The sequence below is a fragment of the Aegilops tauschii genome, chromosome 1, assembly GCF_002575655.3.
Source record: "Aegilops tauschii subsp. strangulata cultivar AL8/78 chromosome 1, Aet v6.0, whole genome shotgun sequence".
NCBI lineage: Eukaryota > Viridiplantae > Streptophyta > Magnoliopsida > Poales > Poaceae > Aegilops > Aegilops tauschii.
In genome coordinates, this window is record NC_053035.3 from 210,074,687 (window position 1) to 210,093,261 (window position 18,575).

Here is an 18,575-nt window from a genome sequence, read left to right on the forward strand (position 1 = left end):
ACCTCCGGAAGAAGCAATAGCTGGCCCCCAAACATCAGAATGAATTAACTCAAGAGGCATAGTGGAAACATGATGTGATAAATGATAAGGCAATTGTCGACTTTTAGCACGCTGACAAGCATCACACACGGAAGTCTGACGTTCAGAAGAACACACTAAATCATTATTCCTAACAATGTTGTGAACAATATTATTCGAGGGATGACCGAAACGCTGGTGCCACTGGGACGGGGTGGTCTCGACGCTGAGGGACGCTTGGCGGGTGGAGGATGACGACGCGCGACCGAACGGGATGGGGTAGAGTCCACCATGACATCTACCATGAAGAAGGATTTTCTTCGTGGCCGTGTCCTTGACAAGGAAAAAGGAACGGTGAAATTCCACAAAAACATCATAATCAAGGACGAGACGATAAACGGAGAGAAGATGTTAATGAATGTGTGGTAGACGAAGAATATTGCGTAAACGAAGGGATGAACCGGGTATAGTGGAATGACCAATATGCGAAATAGACAAATCTGCACCGTTTGCCACTTGCACTTGATCCTTCCCGCCGTAGCGCTCGTGGAAGTGCAGATGATCAAGATCATTCGTCAGGTGGTCCGTCGCACCGGTGTCCAGAATCCAGTGCGGCGGCTCATGGGAGGAGGATGTGGACGCAGAGTTGGCGGCGCGGTGGTCATGATCATAGCGGCTGTGACAGTCGCCGGCCTCATGACCCCAATTCTTGCATATCTGGCACCGGGAACGCCAGCGGCGGTTGCGACCACCCCCGTTGCCACCTCCGTTTCCTCCTCCATTGCGGCTATTGCCGCCGTTGTTGTTGTTACGACCAGAGGGGTTGCCCTGGCTGTTGCCATAGCCGCCCGAGCTGGGCGGGAGGGAACCAGCGGAGAGGCGGCCGCCGCTCGGGCGGCCAGAATTGGAGGCTCGGCCGGAAGTGTTGTTGTAGACCGGCCGAGACGCGGCGTTGGCGGAGGACTGCCAATCCTCATGCTCGGACTACTGCTGCTGAAGGGCCTCGTAGTGGAGAACGCTGGAGTAGAACGCGGGGAACGTGATTGGCACGTCCGCGAAGTTCATGGAGGCGGCGATGGGGTTGAACGCCGAGCCGAGCCCGGTCAGCATGTAGTCGATGATCTCATCATCGCGAAGAGGAGAGCCGGCGGCGGCCATCGAGTCAGCGAGGGCCTTGACCTTCTGCATATACTCGCCGGCGGGACGATCTCCCTTGCACAGCGCCTGAATCTGGCGCCGGAGGTTGCGCACGCCGGCGCTGTTCTCGGCGGCGAACATGGTGTGCACGGCCGCCCAGGCGGCGGCGGCCGACCTGCAGCCAATGAGCTGCGCGAAGATCTCCACGCCCATCGAACCGAGGAGATGCCCGAGAACCTTCTGATCCAGCGTCCACCATTGCTCGTAGTCGGGGTTGGACACGGTACGGGCGGCCTCGCCGGTGCCTGTCGTCACGGTCGGTGCCGGCGCGGTGGCCGAGCCATCGAGGAAGTCGTGGAGGCGAACTCCGGCGAAGTTGGGGAGGGCAAGAGCCCTCCAGAGCATGAAGTTGCTGCGGTCAAGCGAGACCGCGATGGGCGGAAGAACGGGGGTGGGAGCCGTCGCGGCGGGTGGAGCGATGACGGGGGCGATCGGGACGAGCGCGGAGGGGGTGGTGAGCGTGAGCGTAGAGGAGGGGGTCATCGTGGGTGCCGGCGCGGTGGACATCGCGGCGGCCGCGAGGAAACTGCGGCGGCGGCGGGAGGAGAGGCGGCGGCGGCTAGGGTAGGCTCTGATACCAAGTTAGAGAATAGGGTTTAGGGTTTTCCGTGGGGCAAAGCCTCTCCACGTCTTTCTATATATATAACAATCAGCATACAGTTACATACGTACAGGGTACGTGTACATGAGACGCTAGACCTATTTTAACAGCTCGAAGCCGTCGCTGGCCATGGCTGCCCTCAGATTTGCCGGAGAGCTGAGAAAATGGATGCATGCAGTCTTGAGCCCGGGGCAGCCGTGCAGTAGCCAGTGCCAGGATGTTCGCCACCGTGCCTACATTGATGTGCTTGCACAACTTGTCTTCACAAACCAACTTCATCCTCTCCATGTTATACGTGTCCGCCGCGACAAGCAGATGCTGGCACATGGCGTCTTCCTCTTCTTTTCCCATCTCCGGCAGCGAATCGGTGTAGACGAAGCAGAGCAGAGCCTTGAACACCTGCGCCTCCATGCCATCTATGCGGACCAGATCATTGGCGTTACCTCCTTCATCGAGCCAAAGAGCTCCGCGCTGAACACCGGCGACCGGGCCGCGAGCACGCAGCGGTGCGCCGCGAATGTCTCGCCACCAGCCTCGAACACGACGTCCGCGCCGCTTCCGGCGAGGAAGAGGCCGCTGAGGTGCTGCTTCAGGTCGGACGGGGGAACGCCGACGAACTTTGGAGCTGCTTCCTGGGCAGTCCCGTCGATGCGGACCCTCTTGAGGTCGGTGAGGTCGCACCTGATGGTGAACGAATCGCCCTTGAGATGCTTTGATTTCTCCAACGCATTCCATTGCACGAACTTTGTGTACCCCCAAGTGCCCTGGCTGGCGAAGCTGTGTGCAGCTTCTGAAGTCCCCGCCGCCGGCTTGGCCTTATTGAGGGAGAAGAGCCCTCGCTTCTCCGCCTTGAAACCAAACTGGAACCGTGCCATCACTTCCTTGTCCACATTCTCGTCGAGGAAGAGGTAGACGGACACGTGGCCCGCGCTCTCCGCCCGGTCGCCGTTGGGGTAGTAGAGGATTCTCCAGCGATGGCCTCCGACGGTGAAAGGGCCGGAAATGAGGCACTGGCCATTGGGGGCAGCCTTGAGGCTTGAGTAGCCGCGGATCTTGAGGTGGTGGTACCCGCTCGCCGTCTCGGCGACGATGGCGGAGGCGGAGGCGGTGTGCGGCATCGCGATCCTAGGCTTCCGAGGGGGCGGTGAGCTCCACCTTGCCTGCGCAAGTAGGGTTTTTAGCGCGGAGCTGCAGAGTGAGGTGGGGATTGAGGAAGAGGGGGCCAGTTGGGGAAAGCCGGAATGCGGAGATGTAGGCAAGGTGTTTTTTTTAGCCAATGTAGGCAAGGTGGTTGGTCTTCCGGGCAAGGCAACGTTCCGGACATTTCCATCTAATGGGCCTTGGCAGATTTTTCTTCTGGGCCTATTGTGAGATTAATATGGTACTCTCTGTGTTTACAAATATAAGTTGTTTATAAATTTTTGATGAATCGGATGTATATAAACATATTTTAGTTCGTTTGTTCATTCATTTCACTGTATCTAGTCGACATTATAAAATATCTAAAACATCTTATATTTATGAATGGAGGGAGTACATGACAACTAGACTCGGGTGTTTCTAAAAAAACACAGATTTTTGACATGGTTCTAGACGCACCTGCTGAAACAGATTAATTTTTCAATATATATTTAAAGAGTCTAGCAATTATGAAAAAATGTAAACATCGTCGGGAAGAAATGACTTTCGTGTTCTTCTGAAAAAAGAACATAAAATTTGAATAGTAACTTTTATACAGAACCAAATCTGTTTTCCTTTTTTTTGCACAGAAGATCGTATAAGTCTTTTCTTTGTGAAACTTTACACAATGTATGACATTAGTTCATGTCATTATTTTCTTAAATAGTTGATTTTTTAAGATTTCTTTAAAAAATAATGTGGGTGTGCCTTGGCCCAGCTTCCATTGGGCACTTTCGATGACAACTTCAATTCTTGTACGTTGAAACAAATTCTGCCGTGTTCTTTTGTTGGAACAATCACTGGATCACACACAAGTGCGTGAGGAATCTATTTCAAAAATACCGGGAGGATGATGAACTTGAAAAGGGAGAGGCTCACACGAACACATTGGACTCAGCTATTTTGCGACATGTAAAGTCTGCATCTTTTTTGGTTTTCCTTTCATTTCTTCCTATCAGACCACCTACCCACAATTCGTCTCCCCCATGCCATCCCATAGACTATACGTGGGGTTCTACACATAATTACAATAACATGTAAACGTAAAAAGCTATTCAGCCACAATGCACACCTAGCGCGATTCATGCGTTATTATAAAATGCATTAAACATGACAATTTCATTAAAAAGTTAACTACAACTTTAAAAATGAGCTATCCAACGGTAATTAAACTCATCAGTATGCTTCCCCTTATCTTCGACTAGCCATGTTATGCTTATGTATGACCTTGCTCTTCTTCCGCAATTTCCTTTGTGTTTGCTTTGATGCTAGTTGTCTGCATCTTAATTATATAGAGGTCCGACATGCATTTATTGTGTTTGCATTTGTTTGATTATTCATTTTAACTTTTTTTTAAAAAAATAGATAAACTCGCGAGTACAGTTTTTTTGTAATTATTATGAGTATGAATAAAATTACTAAGGATGGGAATTTTACCAATGAGCATGGATACCAGTGGGTACCGACCTGTACGGGTAGGGTATGGGCACATTTTCGTGCCCATGTGTAGTGATCGAACCTTATCTGATTAGTCGTAGATAGGACATGGGTACAATTCTGCGCCCGTGAGTATGCCTGGACCCTACTCGATTTTCTTACCGATGGTTCACATATGTTACAAATTCCTGAACCATAGAAACCTCTCGCTGGCTAGCACCTCCACCACACATGATAATAGAAATTACGTAAACCAACCTTCGATGTTGTGTTTATCTGCTTAATGGGTACCCATCAGGCATGAATATCCGTAGTGTATAAGCATAGGCATGAATGTTTATCCGATGGGTAGCATATGGATATAATTTCAATCCCATGAGACACGTGGGTATGGAATTATTATATCCGCACCATACTATACCCATTGCCATCCTTAAAAATTACAGATGTTTCTAAAAAATAAGTTTTTGGATTAAACCTGTTTCAAGCTGCTGGGCCTGTAGAGCAGCGGCGCTCGTGTGCGAGAGGCAAATCAATACTAGCCCATTTTCGTCCCGCGATCTCCGCCGCAAGCCCACCAGTAAAACCCTAAAACCCTAGTGGATGGTTCTGGATCCTCCTCGTCTCCTCTCTTCCTCTCCCTTCTCCTCCCTCTAAAATCCGCCTCCTCACCCTTGGCATTCCCTTTCCTCCTCCCCAAGAAACAGCCGAAGCTCGCACATCATCTCACCTCGGCGCCTCGCCCCCCTAGCCTCTACGCACCTCGACTCCGGCGCCATCTCGCTGCATTCGCCATGTACCGCGCGGCCGCCAGCCTCGCCTCCAAGGCTCGGTGAGTGTTCCCGTCCGCGCCTCCCAGCGCCGCGATTTGAATCTCTTGTGATCTTCTGCTGTGCGGTTGCTAACCCGTGTACGTGGTTGTTCGTGCAGGCAAGCCGGGAGCAGCGCTCGCCAGGTGAGAGGATTCGCCCTGCTCGAATTGGTGTTTGCGGTCGCCCGGTGTACTAGCTTGGTAGTTCTAGGTCGAGTAGCGTCGGAGGGTGCTGTTTTAAGTGGAGATTCGGTGGCGTTCTTTAGTGGGTTTGGTAGCGCGTGCGAGAGCGAGACCCGGTAGTGTTCGGTGCGGGGTTCAGTTGAATCTAGGCAAGCTTGAATTGCTTAGGATCCAGCGGATTTGGTTGAATAACAATGTCTTCTTGATTAATGATCTGTCGTATTCTGTTGTTTGGCAGTGAAAGATCTATTGCTTCCTCCTGGTGTTGTGGACTTTCATGCTCGCCGTTTGCTGGTGATTTAGTTTGTGTAGTCGGTTTAGCCGCAAGGCCTCTAGTTGGTCTAATGTGGGTTTGTTCACAGTACAATCCTGCTCCAATTGAGAACTTTAGTCTGTTCATAGTGGCATGATAGCAAGATCAAAGTTAAAAAAGCGTTAGTGGCATATAGCAAGATCAAAGTTAAAAAAGCATTAGGTGTTAATTGTGTGTTTTGCTACCGCCTGCTTTTCTGAGCAAAGCGCATAAGCGCAGTTATGCTGACAATAAGTGTAATTCAGCGCTTTGCGTTTTGCTATCGCCTAGAGCCTAGGCGTGCTTAGCAGGATGTAGTATATCTCAATTGGGCGTTTCTTCTGTGTAGGTTGGAAGCAGGCTTGCCTGGAGCAGGAACTATGCCGCCAAAGACATCAGGTTTGGTGTCGAGGCCCGTGCCTCGATGTTGAGGGGTGTCGAGGAGTTGGCAGATGCGGTGAAAGTGACCATGGGTCCTAAGGTATAACTATGTCCTAAGCTTCTATACCTTTTTTTTTTGCGAATAAGCTTATATACACATAAAGGGGAAACAACTGTTTGATCATCTTTTTTTTCTCTTTATATTCATAGCTCAGATTCTTTACTTGTTGAATTCTACAGGGTCGCACTGTGATCATTGAGCAGAGCTTTGGTGCCCCAAAAGTCACAAAGGATGGTGTGACTGTTGCGAAGAGCATTGAATTTAAAGATAGAGTCAAGAACGTTGGTGCAAGCCTTGTAAAACAGGTTGCTAATGCAACAAATGATTCTGCTGGAGATGGTATGTCATATTTATGTCCTGCTGGATTCTTACGTGCAACCAATATTGAATCTGTTTTGTGAAATATTCCTTCCATGCTTGTCTGTTGGATATATCATCATCTTATTTTTTTCTGTACCGTTACTTCTTTTTAGGAGCATTAATAAATGTCTTTACTCTGAAGTGCAATTGCTGTTTGATCAGTAACACTGAACAATTTTGATATGTCAATGCTTTTGTTCCATCACATTCTCAACAATTGTAAATATTCTGTTAAATTGTGCTGTTTATAGGTTCTTCCTATCGCCTACATCATTTGTCTTCTGTTAGATTGTTAAACCATAGTTGTTCTAACCATGTTGTGCTTGTTATGTTCCAAATTTTCAGGTACTACATGTGCCACTGTTTTGACAAAAGCAATATTTACTGAGGGTTGCAAGTCTGTAGCCGCTGGAATGAACGCAATGGATCTAAGGCGTGGAATCTCAATGGCGGTTGATGATGTTGTGACAAACCTAAAGGGCATGGCTAGAATGATCAGCACTTCAGAGGAAATAGCACAGGTAACACCCGAACTGATTAACTACAAAGTTCTTAGTTTCTTCTTAGTATCTAATTTGTTACTAATTTTGTTTCTCCTATCTTACAAAGGTGGGTACAATATCAGCAAATGGCGAAAGGGAAATTGGTGAGCTGATTGCTAAGGCTATGGAGAAGGTTGGAAAAGAAGGTGTAATCACCATTGCGGTAAGATTTTCTGAGTTCAGACTACCAGAACTATGTTCACCAATAATGTGTAGCCTGGCCTATGATTTTTCTTTCATTTTCTTTTCCATCCATTAGCATAACAGCTTGTCAGTTTCTTGGTCCATGGCATACAAGTGCTAACAACCTCCCCTAATAATTATTTGAGTGCAAATCTGTACTGGATAACTTCTATAGATACCGTTCATCTTGATCTATATTGAAGCTGAGCGCAGAAGATAATGTTAGACATAATTCTACATCTAGAAGTCTGTTTTACTTCTAGGAGTTGCACTCAACAGAATCTTCAGTCTAGAAGTAGAGCCTATTATAAATTCCTGTATTTGTAAGAAGCAGCTAAATGAAACAGTGAAGTGGATGTGTCCTCAAAATCCTCAATGCGTTTACTTAGCAGGAAATATAGAGCTAATTTAAAGTATACTTTCTTTCTAGCATTTTGTGATTTTAGTTTGAGTTTGTGTCATCTTAACAAAGTGATCAGAAGAAAAAGTAACACATTCACCGGGTATTTTGTCTGTGCGGAAGTCTCAGTCCCAATCTGTATTGTGCATAGATCTGTTTGTAATACATACTTTTGTACCGTTTCGGAAAGTGAAAGTTCATGAGTGCTATGGCCATTGGACTTTCTGGATGCTTCTCTGTCAATGCTCTGATTCTTATTTGCTTGTAATATCCTGGCTTAATCGTTCATGTGCAGGATGGTAACACCCTTTATAACGAGCTTGAAGTTGTGGAAGGCATGAAGCTCGACAGGGGTTACATCTCTCCTTACTTTATTACCAACCAAAAGACCCAGAAATGCGTAAGTACTATTTAACTTATGTTGCTGCTAGCTGCTTGTTAGTCTCAAAATTTGGTTGTTATTTTTCATAGTAGTTGTTGCAGTTGTAAATGTTTTTATTCCTGTTTTTATCCCACAGGAATTGGAAGACCCCTTGATCTTGATCCATGACAAGAAGATTTCGAACATGCATGCAGTAGTTAAAGTGTTAGAGATGGCTCTGAAGGTGCTTTTTTGTTCTAATCTTGAAACCTTGGCCAATATTGTTGTCATAGTGGTCTTCGCTGCTATAGTGACTAATGTGTTGCCCTCAACAGAAGCAAAGGCCTCTACTGATTGTTGCTGAAGATCTAGAAAGCGAGGCATTGGGCACTCTGATTATCAACAAGCTCCGTGCAGGCATTAAGGTCAGTAAATTCAATCTCCTTTTCATCTGACTTCTGTATGGCCGGTTGTCCTTAATCGATGTTGGATTCAGGTCTGTGCCGTTAAAGCTCCTGGTTTTGGGGAGAACAGGAAAGCAAATTTACAGGACCTTGCTATCCTTACTGGCGGAGAAGTAAGTTTGGAAGTTACTGAATATTTCCATGTTTTTGTGTGAGTCATCTGCGTTTCTGAAATCAGCACATTTCATTATTCAGGTCATAACTGAAGAGCTTGGGATGAACCTTGAGAACTTTGACCCGGAGATGTTAGGTACATGCAAAAAGGTATGATCACTAGAAGTATGAGCATGTTTTAATACCTTTGGAGGTTGTTAACCAAAATGTTATGTTCTGTCCTTGCAAAGCTCTTAAGATATTACAACATAATTCTTGCCCCAAGGTTTTAGGGCCAGTTCTTTTGGCAGCTTAAAAAATGAGCCACCCGCCCCAGCTTTTCCCATAAGCCACCTCTCTTGTTCATTGGGGCTTCTGAACTAGTTATGGTATAACTAATTTAGAAGTCTCAACAAACTTAGAGTGTGGCTTACTTTTTAATCTGGGAAGAGGCAGCTTAATTTTTAAGCCGCTCAAAAGAACTGGCCCTTAGTCCTCTGATAGTAAGCTTACAATATTTATCAAATTATTTTTTCATTAATGAGCTTCCATTTCAGGTGACTGTTTCTAAGGATGACACTGTTATTCTTGATGGAGCTGGAGACAAGAAGAACATTGAGGAGAGAGCAGATCAGGTTCATGCAATATCAATTTAATGTGCCATGACTTGTTAATTGAATTGTATCTTATTTATATATCATGGCAACTTACATGAATATTGTGTTACAGATTAGATCTGTAATTGAGCAAAGTACTTCTGATTATGACAAGGAAAAGCTGCAAGAGAGGTTGGCAAAGCTTTCTGGAGGTGTTGCGGTTCTAAAGGTGAGGTTTATGCTCCTTGTGCAAATTGAAGAGAGAACTATTTTCCTATTTTGCAGTTAGCATTACCTATTTTGATAAATATGCTAAAGGTATTAATGTTATCTCAGAATCTCAGACTAGCATTTCACAGCACTATACTGACTGAAAATGCAGCGATATTTAAGAGCTGCTTAGTTGAGATAAAAATGCAGCGATATTGCTTCATTAAGTTTTATGCTCCTCTGTCGCAAAATAAGTGTAGCTGATTTAGTACATAAGTTGTACTAATTTAGTACTAAATCAGCAGACACTTATTTTGCTTGAAGATGCTATTGAATTGCTGATGGACTATTAATATAGTATTTCAGTTTTCTATTGTTTTGACCTATGTACTGTGACCTGTCCTACAGATTGGAGGAGCAAGTGAAGCTGAAGTTAGTGAGAAGAAGGACAGAGTTACAGACGCACTTAATGCCACTAAAGCTGCTGTTGAAGAGGGTATCGTGCCAGGTACTGCACCATGTACATTCTGAATATGGCTTATTTTGAATAGTTTTTGGTCTTCATTGTTACTACTAGCAAAAATTGATATCCTGCTTTTGGTGTTCATTACCCACATCCAGTTTGTGTCTTAGCATCACCGTCCTGAGAATATGGTTCATATTTAATGATTGTGCAGGAGGTGGTGTTGCCCTTCTATATGCATCAAAGGCTCTGGATAAATTGCAGACTGCAAACTTTGACCAGAAGATCGGCGTGCAGATCATTCAGAATGCTTTGAAGGTTGGGGAGAAAATAGTTATCTGTTTTGTCCTGATTTCTTTTGCCTGTGTGCTGATTTCTGAAATACCTCGCAGACACCAGTGTACACCATCGCATGTAATGCAGGCGTAGAAGGGGCAGTTGTTGTTGGCAAGCTTTTGGAGCAAGAGAACACTGATCTTGGATATGACGCAGCTAAAGGTATGATGTCCTTGAGCATTTGCTTGGTCTTGTCCTATTTTAAACAAGCGGAGTCATGTTACTGATGCCGGAATTATCTCTGTTTCTAGGTGAATATGTGGACATGGTGAAGGTTGGTATCATTGACCCACTGAAGGTGATCAGAACTGCCTTGGTGGATGCTGCTAGGTACTTACTGGCTAAAACCTTGTGCTCATGATAGTTGATCGTATCTTAGTAAGAAGAATATTTGATGAGCACCAGCACTAACGTTTTGCCTTGTTATCTTGCAGTGTGTCGTCTCTGATGACCACAACGGAGGCCATCATCGTAGAGGTTCCTAAAGAGGAGAAAGAGGCACCTGCAATGGGTGGCATGGGTGGAATGGACTACTAAGCCATGAATACGCACGCTATGTGAAGCAAACTGGAACATATTGGTTAGGGGATTTTTTTGGGTGTAGTCCCATTTTTGATGTAATTTTATTGTCGATGGGTTGACAGTTTTGATCGTGCGGACGATGTTCCGAACGGAACCAGCGTTGGGACGAATAATAAAGAGTAGTCGCGAGAGCTGAAACACTTGATCGGAAACTGATTAATGACGCCTGCTGAAGGCCAATTGATGAAGAGTTGCGCGTTTTGAAGATGTTTTTTTCACTTCACTTGTTTGTTCTCTCGTCTATGTTACGACTCTATCGTCCCTTGTTCTGCACGTTTCATTGTAAAATAAATAATGAAGTATTTGTCCGGTCGTTGGAGCGAGTCGGTTTAGGTTTGAGTGGCGACCAAGTTTCCGTTTCCGTGTCCGGAATCGTTTGACTGTGGGAGAACATAAGCACGGGATAGTTGGCTCCTGGCCTTAAGAGTTGAGATTGAGAGAGATGGCGGGGTCGGAGCAGCAGCAGAGGGCGCTTATGCTGTTTGACACGAGGATGAAGAAGGCGGAGATGTTCCGGCCGCTTATTGAGGGCAAAGTGAGCATGTACGTCTGCGGCGTGACGCCCTACGACTTCAGCCACGCCCGCGCCTACGTCGCCTTTGACGTCCTCTACAGGTACGTGTGCCCCTACATTTTAACTGTTTGGCTGGAGACCCGTCGATTGCCTGAAATTTCGCCAGAGGGGGATACGGTCAAAACCCGCTTTCCTAAACAGCAGGGCGGGCAGCACTATGTGGCCGTTTTCCTTTTTTTTCTCCATTTGTTGCTTTCCTATTTTTATTTTTCGTCTCTTTCCTTCAGGTTTTTCAAGCGGGCTTTCTGTCTAGTTTTTTCCTTTTTTTTTTTCCTGTTTATAAATTCCAAATTCATCATATATACTGCTAACCAGAGCGCTTCTTCAGGAACCTCGCGACGATCAGCACTACTTGGCGTGCTCTCAGTCATTCGCCACGTGTCACGCTTTGGACGCTTCATTTGGATTTTTTTTTCCGCACGCGTAGGTTTTTTCTCGGGTTTTCCGACGTTTCGGTTTTTCACCGGTCTTCCTTAGCTTTTCGAACAAATTTTTTTCATGAAAAAAATGTGTTTTCTTTTTTTCCCTTCGCGAGAGTCACGGTTTTGCTTCCGCGAGAGGCACGGTTGTGCTTTCACGAGAGTCACGGCCGTGCCTTTCGGAAACGAAAAAAAACACGTTTTCTGTTCTTTTTTCCCCCTTCCGCAAGAGGCACGGTTGTGCTTTCGAGAGAGTCACGGCCGTGCCTCTCGAAAACGGAAAAAACGTGTTTTCTGTTTTTTTCCTTCGCGAGAGTCACGGTTTTGCTTCCGCGAGAGGTACGGTTGTGCTTTCGCGAGAGTCACGGCCGTGCCTCTCGGAAATGAAAAAAAACGTGTTTTTTGATTTTTTTTCCTTTTACGAGAGTCACGGTTTTGCTTCCACGAGAGGCACGGGTGTGCTTTCGCGAGAGTCACGGCCGTGCCTCCTCGGAAATGAAAAAAACGTGTTTTTTTTTTCCTTTCGCGAGAGTCACGGTTTTGCTTCTGCGAGAGGCATGGTTGTGATTTCGTGAGAGGCACGGGCGTGCCTCTTTCCAAAAGGGAAAAACCCGTGCTCCCGGTTTGGTTTTTTCGTCCGTTTTTTTAATTTTTTTGTAAAAACCTACATGGGATCTAGTTTTGAAGATCTCGACACGAGGAATCCAACGGTGAAAGCGGTTTGAGATTTGGACGCACGGTTTGAGAGATAAAACGTTTTGAATAAACGGATTTACGAAAAAAAGGAAAAACTCTCAGGTTGCAACCTGGGGAGTTGGAGTGATCTTTGCAACAAGTACTCCTCAACTAGTGATTTCGGCTAACTAGGCTCCTATTTTTGTGTTGCATTTTTAACCCAAGAATAACAATGCAGTGTATCGTGTGTTATTTGATACTAGATAGATGACACCCTGCAGATTGGTGTAAGAATTATTCACCATATATCTCAATGAGATTTAGTTACACAAACATCAATATTTAGATTAAGAATATAAGACTAAAACTGAAAATACATACAATTAATGTATAATTATGAAACATTTGTTGAATATAAGTAGCATAATATAAATAAACAGTTGAGCCTTTTTGCATGCATGGTTGCATGTTGAGGTGGGCCTTTTCCCATGCATAGTTGCAATGATGAGATAAATGTGTCAGTGGGATCAACTACTTAGTTATACAATATATGATTAGTCCTTGTTTTTGTACATGCCTTTTGTTTTGGTTAATTTTGCCAATTGTCAAGATTTCTAAGGGTTAAATTTATACACTTCGTTTTCTTTCTTTTTGAACAAGATGCGGTGTTATCTTCAATAGTTGCTCTAAACTTCTAATGATATGCTTGTAACAACGCTTCATATGGTCTATGCTTTGAGGGAATGGTTTTATTATATTGTTGCACTTATCATCATAATTTATTCTCATTCAGGTACCTGAAGTACTTGGGGTATGAGGTTGAGTACGTGCGCAACTTCACTGATATCGACGACAAGGTAATAAACTATTGAGAAATTTGTGAGAAAAAACTTGTAAGGTACCGAGTAAAATAATAGGAACTGTGTAATGGAAAATTTTGGTCATGTTGGATGGATGCACGCTATACCTGAAAATAATATACAGTGTGCTTAGCTTATTCTCTAGGAATTCCTGTACTGTTATGCACTCATTTTTGTATTTGCCTAATTCCCTGTTTTGTGATAATGGAGTCCATATTCTATCTTCTGTTTATCTTCCATCTGATTCTTTCTTTTGAAATTTAGGATTTAATGGGTTTTGAACTAACTTCTGGATTAAATTACCCATTAAAATATGTCTTCTATCTCTAAATTATCTTCTGAAATGCATCTCACTGAAAGCCATTTTCAATATCTTGGGTGCGTGCAATATGAGATAGTCAAATTCTGAGCTGCTGTTTTTTGTGCGCAGATTATTAGACGAGCAAATGAAGCTGGTGAAACGGCAACTAGTTTGAGTAGTCGGTTCATCGATGAGTTCCTGCGTGACATGGTTGAACTTCAGTGCTTGCCTCCTACTCGCGAGCCACGTGTGACGGAGCACACTAAAGAGATAATAGATTTGATAACCAAGGTACTGTTCAACTACATTTCCTAAAAAAACTGTTCAACCACAATAAGGGAAAAGAAAAACCAATATAGAAGGATAACTGATCAATTTGCTTAACTGTACTTGTCACCCATTCCGTGAAATCAAACCATCAGCAGTTGCTTGTTTAACTTCCCCATTGCGCATGAGGGCATAAAATCCAAGCTGTTTACTTTTACTGGTTTCATAATTCATACCATTTGGCTTCACACTAACAACTATCTTCTACTTGTATATGCAAATGACAGATAGAGGAAAAAGGGAAAGCCTATACTATTGAAGGAGACGGCGTATACTTCTCCGTCGATAATTTCCCTGAATATCTTAGTCTGTCTGGAAGGAGCTTAGACCATAATCTTCCAGGGTCACGAGTTGCTGTTGATACAAGAAAGCGCAATCCTGCAGATTTTGCATTATGGAAGGTGCTTAATATTTTACCTTTTTTTTACTTTGTGGTAAATTTTTGTTATTGTTGCCTTTAGTCAAGTGCTTAATTGTCCTTCACATTTTCTGTTCAGTCTGCTAAGGAGGGTGAGCCATTCTGGGAAAGCCCTTGGGGCCGTGGAAGACCAGGATGGCATATTGAGTGCAGTGCAATGAGCGGGCATTATTTAGGCCATGCGTTTGATATTCATGGCGGAGGAAAAGACTTGATCTTTCCACATCATGAGAACGAGCTCGCGCAAAGCAGAGCAGCTTATCCTGAGAGCGAGGTCAAATGCTGGATGCATAATGGCTTTGTCAACAACAATGGCCAGAAGATGGCAAAAGCAGACAAAAACTTCTTCACTATCAGAGATGTAAGGGGGCTGAATCTCTCCTTTTCTGTCAGTATAATATAGATCATTTGTTTGTAGCTGAGGCTGACCATTTTGTTGTTGTCGCTGTAGATTATCGCTCTGTACCATCCCATGGCTCTAAGGCTATTCCTGATGCGAACACACTACAGGTCCGATGTCAACCACTCTGATGCAGGCCTTGAGTTTGCATCTGGCCGTGTGTACTACATTTATCAGGTACTTAATGCCAAGATGCTCCCTCCTTTTATCTGAGATATATAGATCTGAACTGTCGTGTTGTAATTCCTTGGACAATTTATTTACCCAGACTCTACAAGACTCTGAAGAGGTTATATCCTTGTACCGTGATGATGAGTTGGACGTCCCAGTACCAGCAGGCGATCGGAAGGTGGTTGACGACAACCACGAGAGTTTCCTGAGACACATGTCGAACGATCTTCACACAACAGGCGCCCTTGATGAGCTCATGAAGCCAGTGAGAGCAATGAACAACAACTTGAGTGATCTGAAGGTATTTACGCTGCAGCTTGAGTTTTGCAGTCGATGAACATTGAACTGTGCTACTGGGAATGAAAGGAAAGTAACTCATCTGATAGCGCTGTAAAAAAAACTCATCTGACAGTGTGTTGTGTACTTGTGTTGTCAGAAATTGCAGCAGAAACTGGAGCAGCAGCAGAAGAAAGAGCCAGAGAAGCAGCAGCAGCAGCAGAAAAAGAAACAGCCCGAGGAGAAACAGCAGGAACATTAGCCCCTTCCCAGTGCTTCAAGGTGTACAGGTGTTAAGGGCGCCACATAAACAAAAAAATGATGTGGCAAAGCAATTAAAGAGGAGAGAGGGCATTATGGTGACCACAGGAAGAAACGGTGCTAAGCACGCGGACCTATGTAAGAAGGCTACCAACCAATACATGAGAGAGTTTAATTATTAAACAATTTCACGTGGAAAGCTTAGCTACCCAAGCTCAGCACCTATGCATTGGGGAGACTAGTTGCTAAGATTTTAAATGTACAAGCTCTGGTTGCCTTGCACGGCGAAGTCACGAACAAACTGTCTATTCTTGGCTTGATGCCGTCATCGCCCTTGGCTGAGGTAAATTTTTTTTTAGAACATAGACGCTAGGAGCGTCCGGCTTTAAATTAATAAAAGCCCACAACATAGGCAGCGTAACAGACATAGTTTGGACCTCGAACACGAGCACGGAGGCTCAGGCCACGACGACGCGTAGGCACAAGAGTTTAGGCCGGGCGAACAGACACACGCAGCAATGCAGTACAGGCCCGGAGGCTGAGCATAGAGCACGCAGGCTCGCTCGCGAGACAAAAGGGCCACTTCACGACGCAGAAGTGGCGGATGGCTCCCTAGCCAAAACGTAGATCTGGCGAAGACGTTCTTGGGCATGCTTCAGTTTTTCAGCATCCTTGCGCCTCGCCAACGGACTCCACTGCTGCAGAAGAAGATTGCATTTGTAAATTATGTTAGCAGGGTGAGATGGGAAGATACCCTCGATTACGAGTTTGTTCCTAGTGAGCCAGACGGCCCAGGTCAAGGCGCCGATGCAACTCCAGAGCACCCGGTTGTTGCCACCGTGAACCGAGTCTACTATGGTAGCGAGGTCGGACGCGGACCGGGGGTCCCAGGAGGTGTTGGCCGCTGCACGAACGGCGCTCCAAGCAAAACGTGCCAGCGAAAACTTGCCCGACGGGGTGAGGGCCTAGGTGACTGTGTCCTCGGTCGACGACAGCGAAACCGGCGCAATGCAATCAAGCAGTTCTGTTAAGTGAGCTTGTTCTGCTCTCGTTAACTCTCTCCGAAAATGTAACGCCGGAGGGGAAGAGGCCAGAGCCAAGGCAACTGTTTGCTCCGGGTTTACAGCCAGAGCATAGAGGTTCTGGAAATCAGACCAAAGGGGTTGGGATCCCACCCAGTGGTCGAGCCAGAAACGGACCGAACGACCGTTACCAATGGAGAACTTGGCTCCCAGAGCGAAAGCTGGCCGGACCGCTTGGAGGTCGTTCCAGAAAGGAGATCCCCTCGCCACACCCTTGAAAAAATTCCCGTTCGGGAAGTACTTGGCACGCAGCAGGTCTACCCACAGACCCGTCGCTCCCTGCGAGAGCTTCCAAATCCTTTTACACATGAGAGAAATGTTCTGGATTCTGGTATTTGTGATCCCTAGCCCTCCCAGGTCCTTGGGACGGCACACCGCAGCCCACTTCACCATGTGATACTTGCGTTTTGGTCCCGAGCCTTCCCAAAAGAAACGGGACCGCGGTGTGTCCATCTTGGCGTGAACCCCTTCCGCCAGGAGGAACAGACCCATAGCAAATTGCGGCAGCGAGGAGAGGCTCGCGTTCGTGAGCACCAGCCTGGCTGCAGAGGATAGGAACTTCCCCCTCCACGGGCAGACTCGCTTTTCCACCTTGGTCCAGAGCGGAGCCCACCCGTCGATCTTGATGCGTTTGGCATCCAAAGGGAGACCGAGGTAGGTAAACGGCATATTGCCAAGTTTGCAATTGAGCAAGTCCGCAATACGTCTACCTTCAACCGCCTCCATGCCCATGGGCATCACTTCACACTTGTGGAAGTTGATTTTATTTAGTTATTGGTCTTGATATTATTTAGTTATTTATTATTGCCACTACTCTTTTCTGGGGGTCGAAGATATATATGTTCAATTTTTTTTGGTTCTGAGAGCTAACAAAAATGTTCAAAACTCGTAGGTGGTGAAGCAGCTGAAGGAGAAGGCGCTGAAGCGAGCAGGGATGAGTGAAGAGGAGCTGCAGCAGGCGATTGAGCAGAGAAGCGCTGCGAGGAAGAAGAAGGACTTTGCGGAGTCGGACCGGATCAGGACGGAGCTCTCTGCCCGCGGCATCGCCTTGATGATGGATGAGCCTGCCGGGACGCTGTGGAAGCCATCTGAACCAGCAGAACTAGTTGAAGAACCGTAGGGCACGCAGCAGAGTGAGAGAGAAACCTCTATTCACGTCGGTAGAATGAAGGACTCTGCATGCCATGTGGTGTGTTTACAAATACTGTTGTAGAATGAGAGAGTACACCCATAGATGTTCTCAGCTGTTGACAAGAAGAGGAAGTCGAGTTATTTGCATTGCGCATCTATATCTATAGTTTACAGTTGTCAATCATACCCTCTGGGTCGATGGTTTTGTGTGGATGACTCCGGGCATCATTGGTTAGCTCGCGAATTGCGTCGTAATGAAGGGCGGCGCGGGAGGAGGAGGAGAAGGAGGGTCCAGCACCGCACCGGTGCGTGTAATTACACCGGGAATTAGCAAGTACAATAACCATGTAGTACTGCGCCTGCCTGCCTTGCTGACTCTGCACTAAGTATACACAGAGAGAGAGACGCAGGCAGCTACGTAGGCAGGACGTCGCTGTCCCGGGTTCGTGCAGGGGTGAGGTGGTGGCCACGACCCCGTAACGGCAACAAGGTGGCCGGATGGATGCTGGGCGCGTGCGTGCGTGTGGTGTGGTGTGCCTTGGACTCGGGCCTGCCATTGAATGGCGTGAAGAATGAGATGGGAGGAGGAGGAGCTTTGAGTCGCCGCATAGGTTATGCTCACAATGCTTTGGAGATGTAAAACAGAAAATGTAAACTTTTACTACATCTTAAAATAAGAGGCAACTCCATCAGATGATATAAATTGGTGATGTAAAAGTGCAATTCCAATAGATGATGCAAATGAAGATGTAAAACTAGTCAGCATGAGAGCCGGCGGGAGAGCGCCGAGAGCTGGGAGGAGCACCGGCGGACCGTGCGGCGACACGAGGTGTGCCGACGGCCGAGCGACGAGTGCCGGGAGGTCGAATGCGGAGGTGGAATGATTGGCGGCGTGGTTGTGAATCGAGCGGCGAATTGGTCGCGGCGGGA

General features: G+C 46.2%; 2 protein-coding genes and 1 pseudogene across 2 annotated transcripts; 2 read left to right on the forward strand and 1 right to left on the reverse strand.

Moving 5' to 3' along the window:
• Nucleotides 1–1,914: 1,914 nt before the first annotated feature.
• Nucleotides 1,915–2,934, reverse strand: LOC109750843 (BTB/POZ and MATH domain-containing protein 1-like; annotated as a pseudogene).
• Nucleotides 2,935–4,974: 2,040 nt separating this feature from the next.
• Nucleotides 4,975–10,955, forward strand: LOC109750833 (chaperonin CPN60-1, mitochondrial). Its single transcript, XM_020309775.3, has 18 exons — nucleotides 4,975–5,264; nucleotides 5,363–5,387; nucleotides 6,068–6,199; nucleotides 6,340–6,499; nucleotides 6,866–7,041; nucleotides 7,130–7,225; nucleotides 7,941–8,045; nucleotides 8,164–8,250; nucleotides 8,342–8,431; nucleotides 8,503–8,583; nucleotides 8,666–8,734; nucleotides 9,121–9,198; nucleotides 9,293–9,388; nucleotides 9,778–9,877; nucleotides 10,047–10,150; nucleotides 10,225–10,330; nucleotides 10,420–10,498; nucleotides 10,603–10,955. Exons 1-18 carry the CDS (start codon nucleotides 5,227–5,229, stop codon nucleotides 10,703–10,705), a joined length of 1,725 nt encoding a protein of 574 aa, XP_020165364.1. The 5' UTR covers nucleotides 4,975–5,226; the 3' UTR covers nucleotides 10,706–10,955.
• A 128-nt stretch (nucleotides 10,956–11,083) lies between these two features.
• On the forward strand, nucleotides 11,084–17,792 carry LOC109750834 (cysteine--tRNA ligase CPS1, chloroplastic/mitochondrial). The gene is made up of 10 exons (XM_045233829.2): nucleotides 11,084–11,365; nucleotides 13,212–13,275; nucleotides 13,709–13,870; nucleotides 14,134–14,307; nucleotides 14,404–14,685; nucleotides 14,776–14,901; nucleotides 14,993–15,196; nucleotides 15,332–15,431; nucleotides 15,690–15,775; nucleotides 17,407–17,792. Exons 1-10 carry the CDS (start codon nucleotides 11,193–11,195, stop codon nucleotides 17,632–17,634), a joined length of 1,599 nt encoding a protein of 532 aa, XP_045089764.1. The 5' UTR covers nucleotides 11,084–11,192; the 3' UTR covers nucleotides 17,635–17,792.
• The last annotated feature ends 783 nt before the right edge of the window (nucleotides 17,793–18,575 follow it).

What these genes read in the sequence shown, in the direction of transcription:
- LOC109750833 (XM_020309775.3), top strand. Translation starts at nt 5,227, where the DNA reads ATGTACCGCGCGGCCGCCAGCCTCGCCTCCAAGGCTCG. An exon ending in AAGGTGTAATCACCATTGCG is followed by an intron (nt 7,226 to 7,940) that starts GTAAGATTTTCT and finishes GTTCATGTGCAG; the next exon opens with GATGGTAACACCCTTTATAA. An exon ending in GAGGTGTTGCGGTTCTAAAG is followed by an intron (nt 9,389 to 9,777) that starts GTGAGGTTTATG and finishes CCTGTCCTACAG; the next exon opens with ATTGGAGGAGCAAGTGAAGC.
- LOC109750834 (XM_045233829.2), top strand. Translation starts at nt 11,193, where the DNA reads ATGGCGGGGTCGGAGCAGCAGCAGAGGGCGCTTATGCTGTTTGACACG. An exon ending in TAATAGATTTGATAACCAAG is followed by an intron (nt 13,871 to 14,133) that starts GTACTGTTCAAC and finishes TGCAAATGACAG; the next exon opens with ATAGAGGAAAAAGGGAAAGC. An exon ending in ACAACTTGAGTGATCTGAAG is followed by an intron (nt 15,197 to 15,331) that starts GTATTTACGCTG and finishes TTGTGTTGTCAG; the next exon opens with AAATTGCAGCAGAAACTGGA.